The 17,877-nt window shown below is 38.7% G+C and overlaps 1 protein-coding gene across 3 annotated transcripts in view; it reads left to right on the forward strand.

Annotated features, from left to right (window-relative positions):
- Positions 1 to 17,877, forward strand: part of KCNH1 (potassium voltage-gated channel subfamily H member 1) — a 185,562-nt gene that overhangs the window by 99,888 nt on the left and 67,797 nt on the right. For all 3 annotated transcript variants that reach the window (XR_006165065.1, XR_006165064.1, XM_042789835.1), the window contains exon 10: positions 6,150 to 6,346. Coding sequence is in view for 1 of the 3 variants with exons in the window: in XM_042789835.1 (XP_042645769.1) it covers positions 6,150 to 6,346 (197 nt within the window). In the remaining 2 variants the exon portion in view is untranslated. The remainder of the gene's footprint in view (positions 1 to 6,149; positions 6,347 to 17,877) is intronic.

Genomic DNA, 17,877 nt, shown 5'->3' on the forward strand with positions numbered 1-17,877 from the left:
TTTTGTCTGAAATAAAAAAAAAAATCAAATTTTGGGACGTTAATGTAAGCTTCAAGCAATAGCTATAACATACAGCCTGTTTCTAAGTCACCTGGGAATAACGTCTGAGGATATTGCAATCTGAGCCTTTCATACAGGTTTTTTGATCAGAGAACTAGCACTGTCCATGCAATGACAACACAGATTGAGCTGTGTTTTTCCTATTACTTAACCAACACAAATAACTAGAGTCACAAATGTATTTGAATTTATTTGAGCTGGGAACTTCCATGTCTTCTGAGTTTGTACAAATTGGAGACATATTTATAATATTTTTTACAGTAATCATTAAAAAGCAAATAAGCATAAATGATTCAGATTCTGGTGAAGCCTCCTAGCTTTTTGTGAATAAGCCTGGTAGGGCCCAGTTGACATTTTAAAACTCTTCTTCTCATTACACTAAGTCAAGCAGCGAAATATAATCCACACTCTATTCATAGACAAATAAACACATTAATTATAATAATAATAGAAGCCTTAGCTTCATGTTGTTGCTACTCATCCCCTGCTCTAAAATAAATGTTTTTATTTTGTTTGTACAGTAATGAACTTCAATGGAGAAAATTGATGCAGTTGTATAGTAAACTGTCTGCAAAATGCTGCCAAGCTGTGTTTTAAAACATGAACAGATACACTGTTTCTATTTGTGCACCAGGCAAATCACTGAAAGTGCAACTTCAGTTTATTATCACTGTAACACTTGTTTTGGTTTCTGTGGCACTGATACTCTGGCTTTATTTCCTTAAGGTCTTATTAGAGGGAAAGAACGATTAAAACCCCTCATCAATAAGAAGTAGTATATTCTCTGCAGTGTAGATGGTCATTCACTTCTCATTATGTGTCTCAGTTTGCACTTGAGAAATATTAAGAAAATCCAAAGCAGCAAATCACTTCCATGCATCATCTCCTGCCACTTGCACTGTTTTGGAGGACCAGGACCAAACTACAGGCTATTCTGTGGCTGTCAAGTTGTGCAGTTTATCTGTGGGAAGGATGCTGAATATTCAACCTTGGTGCCAAACGGTAGCTCCATTTTTTCTGGCTGGCAGATACTCGTTGCCTTAAGACAATGCATCACAAGGAAAAAAATATTTTTATTCTGTTGCCTCTACTTTCCTTGCATCTTTCTTCTCTATGTAAAATGGGAGAATTTAAATTGCTTGCCTTGCTTAGATAAGGAGGAGAAGAGAGGAGAGGGAAGGATTTTCAGTTGATGCCGAACAGACACGTGGTGATCACGGAGCGGAGTTGACCCGAGTCTTCCATCACTGGCTTTGAACACCTAGGGGTAAATACACTGTCCTCAGTGAAATTATTATTGAATACAATTGGTAGGACCCTGTGAAATGGACTAACTTCAGATCCTCTGGTTCTGTTCAAATCTGTTCAGGAGAAAAAAAAAAAGATCAGGCCAAGTTTTTTGTTTGCTTTTAAATTTCAGCAGCATTTTAACTGAGCAGTCACTAGAATAGAGACCGACACAGAGAATCTGTGTTTGCCTTTACAGCAGTTGGTGTGTCCCACTGCTTGGAGGTGGAGCACAAATCCCGAGGGCGCAGGCCAGCGTGGGTGCTTTGGGGAGCTGTGCTGGTGCAGCAGCTGCTGTGGATCAGCATCACAGAGAACAGGATTTGCTAACACCTGAGTTCCAAGATACACTTAGTGCTGCATTGCTGCTGAGGTGCCATCAAGCAGTGTTTGGTCATTCTAGCTTATCGTTGGGTCTGCTGGGACTATGTCAGATCACAGTTCTGTAGTTCAGATGGGCAGATGAAGCCAGATCTGGTAGGGACCTGAACTAGATTCTGGTGTTGGCTGCTGTAACAACTATTACTATTTATTTAAGAATAAGTCTAACATGATGTTTGATATAATGTACTGAAAATCCATGGATTTGTGTGAATCCCATCAAAGTCCATACTGACTGGGTAGACCTTTAGCACATGAATCCATGGCCTCATCTTCTCACCTAGCTGCTATCACACCAAAACTGCACCACAACTCCCAGACATCCAGAACCCAAAAGTGAACCAAGTAGGTTATCTGTCAAAATATTCCACATGGAGTTGTATTTTTTCAGAGTAGAGTAGAATATCTTCTGTCTGAGAGCTCTTCAATACTTCCTGTTTGTAGGAGTTGTTCTGGTAGGCACATCAAGGCAGTACAGCTGTAATGTGCAAGCATGTTTTTTTTCTCAAACAGAATCAGCAAAACACTTGGCTAAGTTGCAATAATCAGATCTTCATTACTGGTGTTGCTTTCAGGAGACAGAGTGGAGGAGGCTTGACCTTTTGCCTGACTTGGGCTGAATTTTCAGTGGGAACAGGGAAATACTCCTTTCACTTATGAATAGCAAATTTGATATGGAGAAAACTTTGGGAAAGAATAAATACAGAAACAGAAGGTGCTGGTTTTGTAAAATAATTCTTCAGTGTTCAAATATATCAAGGTTTGGGACTTGTTATTATAATTAAAACAAACAAGCAAACAGAAAAGGCAGAAAACTATTTGGCTTTCTAGTGCATGCTAAGCTGATGGTGGAAAAGGTCCTCAGCCCACAAATCCAGCAGGGAATATAAATGATTGATGGTAAAAGCTTAGATCATCCACTTTGTGTGATTGACAGATAGTGTTCCTGGCAAATGTCTGGAATTCAGCAAGCTGGGAAAGAGAAATGCAAAGTACTGACAAACAAACGGCCATCTGCATTCTCTAGCTTTTTAATCTCCCTTCAGAGGTAAAGTGAAATATATAAAGCCTGGAGTTACATGTAAAAAGAGGCTTTTGACTTAGGTTCTCTAATGCAACCACTGGACTTTGCCAACTACCTTCTGATACACCAAGAAGTCTCACTTGACTCTTCTTGCTTTCCAATTACAGATGTTTTTGATCAAACACCCACTTAATCTGCCCTCTTTTTTTTTTTTTTTTCCTTTATCCTGAGTGATTGTTCTTACTTTATGGAGAACATAAACAAAGGGAGATGGTATGCAGTTCCTTATTATGTATAAGAGAACAATTGTTCTAATCCAGTGCAGATACGCCTAGGTGGAATTTTAATTCCTGCTTGCTTTAAAGATTTCCCGCTGCTGCTTTTTTCCTCATTTTTCCATGAATGTCACAGACAAGTTTTTTTTAGAATCTGACAATCTGGATTGATATGCATCATTTAGAAAATGCACTTGACAGAAACAGAGCAGTGTGATGCTTGTAGGTGTGCCTTGTTTTGGAAATCGGACTGTAACGTAGGATTGATTTTTGACTAGATCACTGGCTTTTAACTTTGTTAACTTCAAGGAAATTAATAATGATAGAAAATAGTACAACTTCTTGTTCTAGCCTGGTTTGTCTCTTAGAAATTGAGGCTTCTGTGATCTGACTCAGTTTGTGGTTCATGTGCTGCTTTTCTCTGGTTTGGCTAAGTGGGCACCCAGTGTAGCTCCTTCACGTGCTGCTCTTGCCAGCCATGGGAAGCAGCTCCCTAAAGTGACAGGGAGCTGCAGGAGGGGAATTTTTGGGGAGTTACAAATAACAAGAGGAAACTGGGGTTGCTGCCACAGGTGAGGAACACAGTTGTGTCTTTCTGTGTTATATGTAAAGCAGGATTAAATTTTAAAAAGAGTAAGACATAACTAACCTCTGCCATGTGTCATTTCATGTGTAGGCAAAGCAGTACCACACTGTTTGTACTTCCATTGTACTAATTATTCTTCATGTTACTGTGAGGCAGTAAAATAATTATTGTCATTTTAAGGTAAAGAAACTTGTCTGGAGATGTTAAATATGCTTAGAAACAAGCTAGAATTCCTCTCCCTTACGCTTTGACTACCAGCTTTAACTGTTGCTCATCAGTGATGGCACATTTCAATGCTTGATAGATTCCAGAGCGTTAATTAAAACAGTTGTTTAGCTAATTGCCTGGAAGATTGCTAGTAAAAGCATATTTATTCCAAAGGCAAACAATCCATTTTTATCCAGTGAAGCATATCAGTTTTTTATGGTGCATAAAAATTTTTTCACTTCAATTTTGAATATGTTGTGTGTTTGTCTGTCTGAAAGCTTGTAGATGATGATCTATTTTAAGTGCATGGAAGCTTTTTTCTTAGCCATTTTTAGTGTATCTACTGAAAAAGGATATGTTTAAGAAATTGAAGATGTGAAAAGTCATTGCCATTAAAATGCAAAGTTGCTTACTGCACCAGGCTATTGGGCTACAACCATGCTTACTGATACGTAGCCTTTATAGTATTTCTGGATGTTGGCACAGTCCTATGTAAAGAGACTGGAGATGGAAGAAATGGTATCATCATAGTGCCTTTGCCTGTCTTTGTGGGGAAAAAATGTGCTTCTAGAACAGGTGGTTTCAATGTATATAGGCATTTAAAATGGAAATATAGTCTATATTCCTCCAAAGTGTTTGGCGACTAAACTGGTCATTGGCAGGTGGACTGTGTAGGGCTTTTGTGGAAGACTGGGAGCACATCAGCATGTACCACAGCTTATTGCATTACAAGGTATCTTAGCATCAGGGTGATAGCTTCTCCTCAAAGAGAAGACACTTACTGTCTAATGGAAGAGATTATGTAATGGTAGAAGTACAGCTCAAGGGTTGAGATGGGAGTTCTGGGTTTAATTTAGAAGTTTTTTTGACCTCTTTACTCATGATAGTTCTCTTGAATTTCGTATAGACTTTCATACATGACTGTTTATTTAGGGAATGAAATCTAAAAGGGCTCAGCTGAAGGTAAACTAATATATTTTTTGATGCTTTGGCTTTAAGAATTGCTACAGGCAAAGTATTGCTTATAAAACAAGGGACCATCTGATCCATCCCTACCACAACTTGATAGACATTGTAAATGTATTTCTTTGTTGTTTGTCTTAAAAGTAATGTGCAGTGATGATATAACATAGCAGAGGTTTAAGAGGAAAATACCTTCAAAACCAGAACCGTAGTTTCTCATTGTCATGGTAACAACTGAATATTCTTATTTTATTAGCATCATATGTCAGAAAACAGTAAAAAATGTAAAAATAAGGCCTATGACTCTGTAAAGGAGCTTTTAACTTTCTCATAAACACTCCCTTTTGTGCTCAGCCTGAGCGCTGGCGTATAACCAGTGAAATCTCGACTGGGGGCTGCTCCTCAGGCAGATTTTGGTATTCTTGCCCTGTGTTGTAATTCCCAAACTGGTGCTGATGCCCTCACTGAAGTATTCCTCGGTAGGGATTTCACTGGTTGCCCCAAGCTCAGAGAGGCAGGCACGTGGGAAGGTTGTAAGGAAATGGCCATGTTTTATTTCTTAGTGTGTAACAGCTAAATATTCTTGCCTTGTCAGTATTATCTTGGTGATAACTAAACTGTACTCTTCTTGTTTAGGACTACATTGTTACCTTAAACCTCTGCTGTATTATGTGGGGGCACATATGCACAACTACTGAAAGATTTTGTTGAGACTCTTAACCAGCTGAAAAGCATTAGAGCAACTGGAGTTGCGAGATCTGCTCTTCTATACTGTTGTAAATTCAGACTTTTCTGGAGATGATCTAACAAACTAGGGCAAGCTTACTTTAATACTGATGTATAGAAGTGTTTTGTTACAGCCTGTAACTGCATTGACATTATACAAGATGGTTTTATTGACACAATAGTGAGTAATTGTTAGCCAGATTAATAAAACTTGACAACATAGGTATAAGAAACGAATCCTTTGTGTGCCAGTTAAAAGAAGAAAGGGGAAAACCCTCTTATCTTAGTTAATCTCTTTGAAAGGGATAAGAAGAGAACATGAACCAAGAATGAACTGCTTTTCTTGATTTTTAGAGGAAAAACTTTATTGGTATTTAAGGGGGACTTGTGACATGAAACATTTTCTGATTGTGGTTTATTACGAAATTTTGCTGGGCTGTTGTAATTGACAAAAAGATAGGGGAAAATGTTATCAGTGAAATATTTCAAAGTTGGTTTTTTTTTTTTTTTCCCAGACAGAATTTTTTTTCTGATCACATAAAATAGAAGAAACTTGACTGCATAAATGAGATGTATGTTCTTTCATATTTTTGGTGGAAATAGTATCATTATTGAAAGAAATGCTGCTGCTTTTCTCTAGGCAAAGGAGACGTTTTTGGTGATGTGTTCTGGAAGGAGTCTACTCTTGCCCAGTCCTGTGCTAATGTAAGGGCTTTGACTTACTGTGATCTTCATGTGATTAAGAGAGATGCCTTGCAGAAAGTGCTGGAGTTCTATACAGCCTTTTCACACTCCTTCTCCAGAAATCTCATTTTGACTTACAACTTGAGAAAAAGGGTAAGTAGCTTTGATTTTAACATACACCATATAAATGATCACTTTTAAGGACTGTCTGTATGAAAAAAAAACGAATTGCTTGAATTCTGGCATTCTTCATAGCCTCTCTTATAAGAAGGTTTTTCAGAGCTTGCCTAAGAGACACTGCTAGCATTTAGAGTCAAAAGGCCATAAGTATTTATTCCAGTACAAGTTTTATAGACAGCTGGACTGTGTATATATGAAAGTATTTTACATTTCTATGAAGTGGACAGATTCCAGCATATTTGCGAACTGTCATGCACTTGTGATAAACAGTGTTCTCTACTTTCTGCAACTTTAGTTTGTAAAGCAGCTGAGATGATGTTAGGGCCTGAAGTTACAAGGAAAGTGAAAGGAAAGGTATGAAATCTAATCTATGGAACAAAAGTCAACAACAGTAATCACCATGTAAGAGTAATAAGAACATGATTCATTCTTTCAAGAGTTGGTTGTTTTAGTATCAATTGCATTTTGGAATTTCTTTGCTTACCTATAATACTTACATTTTCTTATTCTTGATTTTTTTGCTCATTTCTTCCTGCATGCCAGTTCAAGTTTATTTTGTCAAACACGACTCATCATAACCTAATATCCTATTTTAAATTCTCTGTGTAACCTTCAGTGAACCGTCTCTATATAAATTTCTTAAAACTGTAGTAGGTGTAATTCAGTGGATATGATTTCATGATGCAATGTAGAAGACAATAATATTACATTGAAAATGTATACATTGGAGCACCTATACTTTCTTTAAAATATTGTGATATAAAGATACTTGAGATCAGCTAAAGAAATGTTTAATAGGAGATTTTTATGTTCCTAAAAACAGTTCTCCATGGTAACTTCCAGGTTCCAAGTAAATCCTAGATAGCTACACCTGAAAAAAATAGAAACTTTTTAATCTTTGAAGTCTGTTTTTTAAAATTAGACTTTAAGCCTAGCATATTAGGGTTTTTTTGTTTGGTTGGTTTTGTTTTTTTTTTCCACCTAGAGTTGGCATACTGAAATTAAAATAGTATGATGTTTTCTATCTGCATGTGTTATCGATATCAAAGAATTCAGCTTTTCAGTATTGGGCAAAGAATGTGCTATCCACACTTTGGCCAAATAAATCAAAGCTCTGGTAGAAAATTTATGTAATTAAAAACTGAGAAGCAAATTTACAGTTGAGAGTTTCCTCATAGGACATTTTTTTCAAATGACATTGAGTTCTTGCAGGACATGGAGGAGATATACAGCTACCAGAAGATTGAGATTTTCTGTTAAAAACTAAGTTTAAAAAACATACTTACCGGATGTTAATGTAAGAAACAAAAGAAATTAAAGATTTTGGTATTGAGATCACCTCAAACATCAGTATCACTGACTGGCATGTTTTAAAATAACACTGGATAATGTGGTAAGATGGTCTAAGAATATGTAACTTTTTTTTTAACTTCGGTAGAAGTAACAAACATTGAGGCACAGGAAGGCCAACTCTCTTAAAGCTCACAGTAATGCTAGAAGAGTCACTTTTGGCTCCAAGCCAAAAGTCCCAATTTTAGAATCAAATGCCTATTCCAGAGTTGGCCCTCCATGTTCATTGGCGGAGCTTTTCCTAGCCCAGGTTACAGAACACTTTTTAACCACAGTATTGTAACTCCTATGCTGTCAATTTTCTACACAAAAAGTTCCTAATATAAAGGTACATTTTATGATGGCAATTTCCATCCAGTTATTCAAATAATTGGATTTTAATTGAGTTGCAGTCAGCAGAAAAGTGGCATTGATTGATAATGGAAGTGAGAGTTTGATGGTTCTAGGTTAACAGACTGTAATTTTATTTATTTTATTGAAAGAAGGCTGATTGCAATCAGAATGCAGATGTTAAATAATGTAAATAATATATGCTTTTGGAAATACACAGGAGATACGATTCCTCAGAGATTGGAGATAATGTACATTAAAAGGCAACTTTTTAGAGTTTGGAGTTGAATCTGGTTTAAATATCTGTGAATCTTTTATAGAAATAGCTCCCCAGCCTGTCGCTTCTAACACTTCTCCTGGTCTATTTCTGCAAATGGAATTTTATAGAATTCAGATGAACTGGTACCTTCTGTGAGTTATGTTTGTGATATATTGCATACCCTTTGGAATATAAATATCAGAATTACCCTTTTCATTTCAATAAACAGTTTCATCTCAGGCTTCAAAAGCGTTCAACTAGTTGAAGTGTAGATACTGTATATTCATCCCAAATATATTCATACAAATTCCAAATACATGAAAAAGCAGCCTTGGGTATTTTTTTGCCTGAAGGACCTCATGGGAGTATTTTTAGACTTGGTTATTCCTCTGAGGTGTCCGCATATCCAGGCTGCCTATGCCTTCCCTTGGCTGTGGTTCTGCATCTCGCTGCAGTGTGCAAGGTGCTTTCTAGCCAAGTTTCACTCAACTGAAGTGAGCTTTACTACTGGTCCACTCTTTCACCATGTTCACATATTCCTTGGCTGCTGGGTCTCCTCCAGTGATCCCTTCCCTGGTGGAGATGAAACTCCCTGTCCCAGACCCTTTGGTGCCAGTGAACAGTGCTGACCTTACAGATGTCCACACCAGCTTACAGGGGGTCTGGATCTGCTTGCTAACCGCTGTGACAGAAATAAGCACACAGGTGCATCGTAAGGTACCAAAACCAATTGGTCTAGATTTACTCTAGAGCTGGATTTAGGCAAAGTAAAAAACGTCTTCCTCCCATTCCTTGTGCTTCTCTTCCTACTGTGCTTGGATGTGCTTTGGGCTGAACTGGGCGGGTGGGACGCTTCTGTCGGTGTGACCCCTTTATGCCCTCCCTAGAACAGGGCCACAGTTATGAAACATTACTGCCTGTGATGTCTGAGGACTTTGTGGCTGAGGGAGATGCTTGCAGTGCTCTGTCCCTGTCATGCTGTGACTGTCTGTGTCTGTGCTGTGAAAACAGTTTCCTTTCACTCACTTCTCAACCAACAGCGGTGAAATATCTTCTTTTCTAAAACGGTCAGCTCACTGTCAGGTGACTCCTGAAGCAGTTTCCTCAGGTGACTAAAATCCCTCCTGAAGTTATTAGCTGTCTCATTACCTCTGGCTGGAGCTCAGACTTAGAAAACTTTTTATTTTTCCTAAAGGGGAAGAGAAGGGAGACCTTTAATTAATTCTTTCTGCTGCCAGTCATTGAATTTTTCATCTAACTGAAAGCAGGGGGAGAATCAGCTGCTGCATCTCTCTGCAACATCTTAAGAAACTGGAACTGCATTCTGTGGCTGCAGGTGGCTGTATGTCAGACTCAAGGGCTTTGCAGCTGAAAGGAAGCTGACAGAGGATTTCTCAGAGCACTTCCTGCTGTAGCAGTGTTGTAAATTAAAGCAGGTTAGCTTGATGTTTCTCTGCATTTTTGGAATGTGAGAGGAACCAGAGTGTAGGCACTGGGGGCAGGTGGGATGGTCAAGTGTCAAACCCGCCCTTGCGGAGGGTGTGCTAGATGAGAGAGAAATATTGGAGGTTTGGAGGGCAGCAGGATTCACAGCCTGGTTGGAGGTTTATTTTCCCCCATCAAATATTTAAACACTTTGGGGTTTCTAGCCTCGACTTCATTGCTCTGGGTTAGTAGAAGCATAAGGAGAGAAGCCTGCATGATAGCTGCTTCTTACGGTCTTTTGCTTGCGATGAGGTGCAAGTTTGCTGGTACCTTCTTTAGGAATGTGAAAGGCCTCCAGCAGCACTTGCAAGCATTCTGCTTTTGGCAGTTGCTTCTTTCCATGTGTATGAGCTGTGTGACCAATATTAACTTACACTGGGTTGTACCACAGTGTATTTGCTCAGTTCATTCTGCTGCAGCCATAAATGATGTTATAGCTCAAATGATCGCACACACTACATAAAAGAGAGAATTCTTATACATAATTTATTAAGCTGAGATTTCTCTAGTAAGCCATTTTAGCCTGGATAGAGATTAAATGACTAATTCTGAATGCTTTGGAGTATCATGATAGAAAGTGCAAGTAGCTTTTCCAGAATCTGAAATTTGTGTCCTGGAATAAAAGAAGGAATGCAGTAGGATGTAGATATGTTATTTGGGAATTTGTGAGACTGAAAGAAATGGCAAATAACACTCTGCATTTTTACAGAGCAAACACAATTTAGTGTTTTAAAGCCAAAACTCCTAGTCAGAACATATTTCTTGAGAGAGCAGTGATTGCAGCAGGGTAGCCTGTCTCTGGGCCAGGGTAAGATTGCTTGCTTTTGTATGTGTAGTGGTGTGCTTATTCTCTGTCATTCCTACTATGCCAGTGGACAGGGCTCCCACCACCTCCTTCTAAAAGCAATTTTAAAAAATAATTCTGCTTTCCTCTTCAGCATTAGCTTCACCTTTCTTCTTTTTTATGCCATAAGCTCTACCTAGAAAGAGAACCTCTCTCAAATCAAATATTTCAGCTAGGAGTGCTTCAAGCTGGAGTGCTTAAATCTCAGGGGGGCCTGGCAGCAGGTTGTTTTCAGAGAGGCAACCCAATTTGCCTTTCTACAAGACAAGTTTTCCAATTATTTTTCATGGTAAAGGTTCAAAATGGTATCCCAGAATTCTCTCTGATGTGGAAGGCTGAATTGCTGGATGATTTTTAACAAGGCTTTCTTAAAATAAGAGCAAAAGGTTTTAATTTTAGAATATTGGCCCATTTGATGATGGATTTCAGAATGGTCCAACTGACAGCCTGCTTTCTTCTCCTGTGTTTGTACTCACACAAACAATCCCGTAATTCCTGTGGGAAGAGGGCTTTGATGCTTGACTGATATGCATCTTACAACACTGTAAACCTAGGACACTGGACATGACTGAGAGATGTCTGGATCAGTCAGTGGCTTGGAAGTTATGCCCTATTAGCTGGCCAGAAGGCAAAGCTGTCGTTTTCCAAAAAAACTTTCCAAAAGCAAATAAACACCTAAGGAGTCAACTCTGTTCTTTTCCATGCTATCTTCTAAAAGTTGTTCAGGTATTTGAATGTTCTTGTATTCCTTGTTTATCCATGCCAATCTAAGCAAAATGTATTTTACTGTGTTCCCTCATTGGTAGAGTCCATATTGCACTTTTGCATATTCTCTCTGGGCTTGGACAACTTTCTTAACTGTTACCTGTCTCTAACAGATAACTGTTTATCTAGCTCACAGGTTTTTGTGCAAATTGTCTTTACACCCTAGACTGAAAGTGCTTTGAGGCATGTTACATGTTGTTAGGTTTGCACATCTGCTATGGATAATTCAAATGATGTGACTGTTAGTGAGTTGAAACCCTATGCTCTGAGGAGGATGTGCACTTGGATTTCTTCCTTCTCCTCTCCTGCAGTTTGTTGGACCCCTTCAAGTAAAGCCTTAATACCCAGCCTTGGAGAGGATTCGACCAACTGCAAGCATTTAACATTGGTATTTCTACAGTGCTTGTAAGTGTTCAGCCCAGAGTAACTCCATTACATTTCAGAGACATCATCTTAAAGTTTAGTTTCCAAAACTTTTAAACTCTAAAGTTATTTCTGTTTGGTTTAAATCTATATGGCCTTGAGCGCTAGGATCCTGTGCTTATACAGAAGAAGATCTGGCTCCAGACAAATAGTTTACATAGGGGGGATGCATATGCACAATAGAGGACGTAATTAACTAAGAAGTTCTAAGACAGTGTGGTGGCTTGACCTTGGCTGTTTGCCAGGTGCCCATCAAACTGCTTTATCGCTCCCCCTTCTCAACAGGATGGGGGAGAAAAATAAGATGGAAAACTTTCTTGTCAAGATAAGGGCCAAGGAGATCACTTACCAATTACCATCATGGGCAAAACAAACTTGACTTAGGGAAATCAATTTAATTTATTACCAATTAATCAGACTAGGATAATGACAAATAAGAACAAATCTAAAAAACACCTTCCCTCCAGCTCTCCCTTCTTCCCAGGCTCAAATTCACTCCCAACTCTTCTACCTCCTCCCCCTGAGCAGTGCAGGGAGTTGGGGACTGGGGGCTGCGGTCAGTTCATAGTGATTGGTCTCTGCCGCTCCTTGCTCCTCACATTCTTCCTGTGTTCCAGCATGGGGTCGCTCTCATGGGGGACAGCCCTTCACAAACTTCTCCAGTGTGGATCCTCCCCATGGGCAGCAGTTCTTCAATAACCGTTCCATCATGGGTCATTTTTGCAGGGTGCAGTCCTTCAGGAACAGACTGCTCCAGTGTGGGTCCCTGCAGAGCCACAGGTCCTGCCAGAAGACCTGCTCCTGCATGGGCTCCCCTCAGCAGGCTGCAGGGTGGATATCTGCTCCACCATGGGCTTCCATAAGCTGTAGGGGGACAACCTGCATCACCATGGTCTTCACCATGGTTGTCACCATGGGCCGCAGGGGAATCTCTGCTCCAGCACCTGGAGCACCTCCTCTCACTCCTCCTTCACTGACCTTGCTGTCTGCAGAATTGTTTCTCTCACACGTTCTCGCTTTTCTCTCTCAGCTGCTGTTATGCAGTGTTTTTTATCCTTTCTTAAATATGTTATCACAGAGATGTTACTAACATCGCTGACTGGCTCAGCAATGGCCAGTGGCAGGTCCATCTTAGAGCCACCTAGAACTGGCTCTGTCTAACATGGGGACAGCTTCTGGTGTCTTCTCACAGAAGCCACCCCTGCAGCCCCCCTGCTACCAAATCCTTGGCGCACAAATCCAATACAGACAACAAAACTGTTCTGTTGCTTGTATTCAGTACATGATAGATTTTCATGTAAATTTTAGCTGTAACTTAGATTAATCTATGTGGGTAAATAGCAAAATGCTTCTTTAAAATGATCTTAAATGACTAATCCCTTCTAAACTGATTTTTTTAAATCATCACTTGAGATACCTTCTCCTACTATGAAGAATTCATACATTTAGATGCTGTAGTATAGTGTTTGTACAATTGTTATAAAGAAATAACTTAGTATACCATACAAAATCATGTGTGTTTCCCCAAAGGAATATGAAGTAGTTGAAATTCTGATAGGTCATTCAATAGTAAATCCCATTAAAAGTAACCTAGTGATCAATAAGTATTAATAACAGTCAATAAAATAAATTGTTGGAAGAACTGGTAAGGGTGAATTTTGAATTAAAATTCATCTTGAAATGGAAGAATATGATTCTTTTATGAAGCTGATACTAAAACCATAAATGTCTTGAATTATCTTCAGTAAGAGAATACTTCCTGTTCTGTGCTATCATAGATTTATAGGTTTTCCCACATTGGTTGCTAAATACTTGGTGATCATTTGTGTTCTGATCATTGAATTAGAAATTAAATTTGTACAGACTGAATTTATAAAATCAGAATTTTGGCTATTTCTCCATGTGTTTTCCAAGTATGGAAGATTATGTCAATGTTATGTAAATGAAAGACATTCCAATTATATGTCAGTACTTGGAAAAAAGATGTGGTAAATGGAACAAGTTCTGGTTGTCCTGAAATTGAAGTGCAGTACTTCATTCATTAATCCAGAATCAAGATTGATATTTTGTTTGTTTTATCACACTTTGAGTAGACCTGCATGAATTGTTTTTGAAAGTGTTTTTTTTTTTTTCTCAATGATCCATAAAATACTCAACCTGATGTATAAAAGAAAAAAATTCTGACCTTTTAAAAATCTGTTGAGTGTTCATAAATTCTTTCCATGAATGGTAAATCTATTCCAAGTAGATGAAAAATACAGTTAACAAGGTTGATGGTGAATTAGAATAAAATTTTTTTTCAGGCTGTTTTAATCCTTAAAAAACAACAAAAAAAAGCACATTTGGCTTTTGGGAAGGTATTTTCAGATGAGTAATAGAAAGTTAACATTAAAAAAGGGTTTTCTTTCATTTTTAACATGCACAACCACCCACACCAGCTTGTTTATCCCAACAGAAGAAAATGCATTACTTTGATTTTTACCCTCCTCCACCCATGTAGACTAAAGCGTAGAAATAATTTTAATATAGATAAAGGTTACTTAGTGTGAATGAGGATTCCCCACAATAGCTCCCCTAAGCCCTTTTAAAATAGAAAATTAACTTCCTGGGAACTGGGGAAATTCTAAATGTTGGCCCACCACCAGGGACAGAAGATAATAATCCAAAAGAGAGCGTAACTGCTCTTACGCGGTCTGGGAATCCAGTCTTCATTGTGAAAACAGTGAAATGCTCACTAGTATTTTTACAGTAGGAAGGATCAGTCCTTAGTTTAAACTCGTAATAGAAGTGTAATATGGATACACAAGGGAGGCTGAACAGCAGCCTGCCTGTGTAGTGTGTTACTCTCGTTTTCTGTATGTGTGTGGCACACTGCCATCTTCTCACAGGTAAGTGTACTCAGGTGCCTTAGCTTTTGGACCATGCTGGCAAAGAGGAAGGGGACATTCGATGGGGATTCAAAGAGTTCCTATTCTTTCTCCAAAGTCTGAGGTCTATCTTCTATTGCTTACCGTGACTGAGTGGCCAGAGTTTTAAAATCTCTCTGTATTTCTGATTTTTAAAATAAAATATATTTTTTATTGGTTCCTGTCTTCCCCGTGTGTGTGTGTATATATATATGTGTATAATGACTGGCCTATTGCTGAATCTCTTAATTCAAATATTATGCACTTTTTCTGATATATGAATGCTGTTGCTCAGGCTTTTTTTTGCCTGTATGTGCCATCACATATTATGACTGCACTAATTATGTTCATGCCTTGGTAACCTCTGTGCCCTGGTGATTGTATTTTCTGATATACCTTGGTGCTTTGTACACAATGGAGCATTACTGACCAAGCAAAAGATAAAACAGTGACCTAATACCTTCCTGTATTACATTTTTTTCCAACTTTAAAAACGATTGCTTGTGTCTATGATCTAGGAATCAGCTGACTGTAGGACAAACTCTTACTAAAAGGGTATGATTTTTTGACATAACAGTTTTGATCTTCTGGTCATCTCTAAGGTCACTAAAAGCCAAACTCACAGGACTGCAAATCCAAATATTCAACCTGTTTAAGGCACTCCATGAGGGAGAGAGAGTGTAGATAGCTGTGCAATATGAAAGCTGAGTTACAATGGCAAATGTGCATCCTTGAGCAATCAAACTTTATAATCTAAGGGATCAGATTGGTCCTTTCGTTAGCTCTCCAGTGAAAGCTGAAATAACTGCCTCAAACAAAAGAAGGAATAAAATTCTGGAGGTTACCCCTAATGTTGCATAGAGACTTTGTGATCCCTGCTCCAGACCAAACCCTACCTATAGGTCCTGTGTTTTCTTGCTTAAATGTTGAAACCTTTATTGTAACTGTGAGCTCTTGGACATCAAGATGAAGGAGGTCCTTTTCCTTTTTATGTACCTGAGCTGGGTCTCCACAGCTCCTCCAAGGACTCTATTTGATACGCACTATGATGGGTGTAAAACAAGTAGGTCACCTTAAATGTGACAAATGCTGTTAAGGCTTCGTGTGAAACAAAGCAGCTTCCCAGCTTGATCTATGAACGCTGAGAGGTGCCCACAGTATTTGTGTCAATCTATCCTACGTGCTTAGACAACTGTTATTTTTCCTGTATCCATCCTTGAGAATCAGCCTTATAGTTGCCTTTGAACAAGTATCTTGCTGAGGGGGATACAGTCGGGAGCGTACCACATTCCTTAGTCTCAAGCCTGCTGCAAGAGAGTCACACAGGTAACGTGGTGTCTGGTGTCAACCTGCTTTACAGGCTGCTGCCCATTCCAGTGGGATGTTGAAGTGTTTGACTACTGAACATGAAGTGGAGTAACTGCTAGGTGTGGCCTTGTGAAAGTTTTTGAATTTGACATCTAGTAAGCTTTACCATCATGGGAATGAATCACTTGCAAACAGAACTTGATAGGGCACCTTGCCAACCACCCACTGTGACCATAGTTACCGACTATTGCCACAGCTAAAGTCAAGTGGTAAGGAGGGCATTGTGTTGGGCTATGGCTCAGTATAAGAACTTAGTCAAATGCTTCGAGAGTAGTATCATGAATCAGTCCCTCTTTATTTGGTATTATTTTTGCAGCAGGCAGCTGGGTTTTTCCCCAAACTGTGTATGATTCCTTCCTGAAAAGGAACTGTACTGTCATGTCAAACACCTGTTTGGATTCAGGTTTTCAAACAGAAATGTGATACCTGACACTGATATAAAATATTAAAGCCCTATGCAAATGAATGTACTAAGTGTTCTTAGAGTAATTTTTCTAAATCAGCAAACTGCATAGGGGACTTACACTCAGCTCCACTTGAAAACAGTCGGTATTCTCCCCCTTGCTATCACTTCTTTTTGGTTTTCATTCATTATCTCTTTCTACCTATTACATTCCAAAATGGAGTGTGAGCTTCAGTATCTTGTGTAAGGACACTTATAGATATATTTATATGTTCTGAGTTCAACTGAAGCAGGACCATACAGTGGTAGGCTACTCTGAGTATACTCAGTGTCCTGAAATACTGTCCATATAGAACTTGGAGTGGGAATAGTGCTATCCGCAAACAACTGCGCAGTTGGACATGAAGTGATCTTAATTAACCACAGGTCCAAATCCATTGGCTCTCTGTGCAGCTGTGAGACTCATAATGTTTTCACCAGATTTTTATCAGGACCCAAGTCTGCTAGATCCATTTTTAATTAAGCTGACAGCCAATTAAAGTAATATTTGAGACCTGAATACTATGTGCTTTTGTTACCATATACTTAGGTATTGCTTTTTTTGTCACCATGATCTGGGGTCTTTTCCAAATACAGAAAGGAAAATGCTCAACACGTGCATTGTTCCAAGTCTTTGTGACTTTGGCAAACCATACCTACACCAGATCCCCAGCATGTATCCCCAGGAACCATGCAGCCAGCCCAACCTGGCCTTTTCTTGCAAGTCATCTAAAGGTACTATGCCTTCATCTTAAAATTTCAGAGGATGTGCTTCCACTATCCTGATAAACTTCATGCTTGGTCATTTCTTTCATATGCTCTGTAATAAATATACCACACAACAAAATTATTTTGTGATTCATTTACACAGCTGACATCATAGAATCCAAGAAAATTTCTGCCAAACTAATTTTGTAACACATTGGATGATTTACTTTGTAAACTGCCATAAGCATTGTCTTTGTGTGAAAATGCAGAATTACGTTCCCCTTTTGGAAATCTTTTTTTCCTTTATTCTTGAAAAAAAAAAAAAAAAAACCAAAACCAAACCCAAAACCCAAACAAAACCCCAAAAAATCTTTGGACATTAGTCTTTAAAAAAAGCTGATAGCATACCCGGATTGAGCAGAATAGATAAATCCATATCTCCAGTCTTCAAGGTTGATGCCTGAGTTTTGTACAAAATTTGAATAAATCTTGTAGACTCCAGCACTCTTTGCACTGTTTCAGATATGAGGCATGTTACAGTCTTCCTCTAAGGGGATGGTCAGTTTGTTAATTGTTTTCCAAGTTTGACCATTACTTCACAGTAACAGGAAAGATGTTATTTAT

Source organism: Tyto alba, unplaced genomic scaffold (assembly GCF_018691265.1).
Source record: "Tyto alba isolate M040663 unplaced genomic scaffold, T.alba_DEE_v4.0 Super-Scaffold_16, whole genome shotgun sequence".
In the NCBI taxonomy this organism is placed as follows: domain Eukaryota; kingdom Metazoa; phylum Chordata; class Aves; order Strigiformes; family Tytonidae; genus Tyto; species Tyto alba.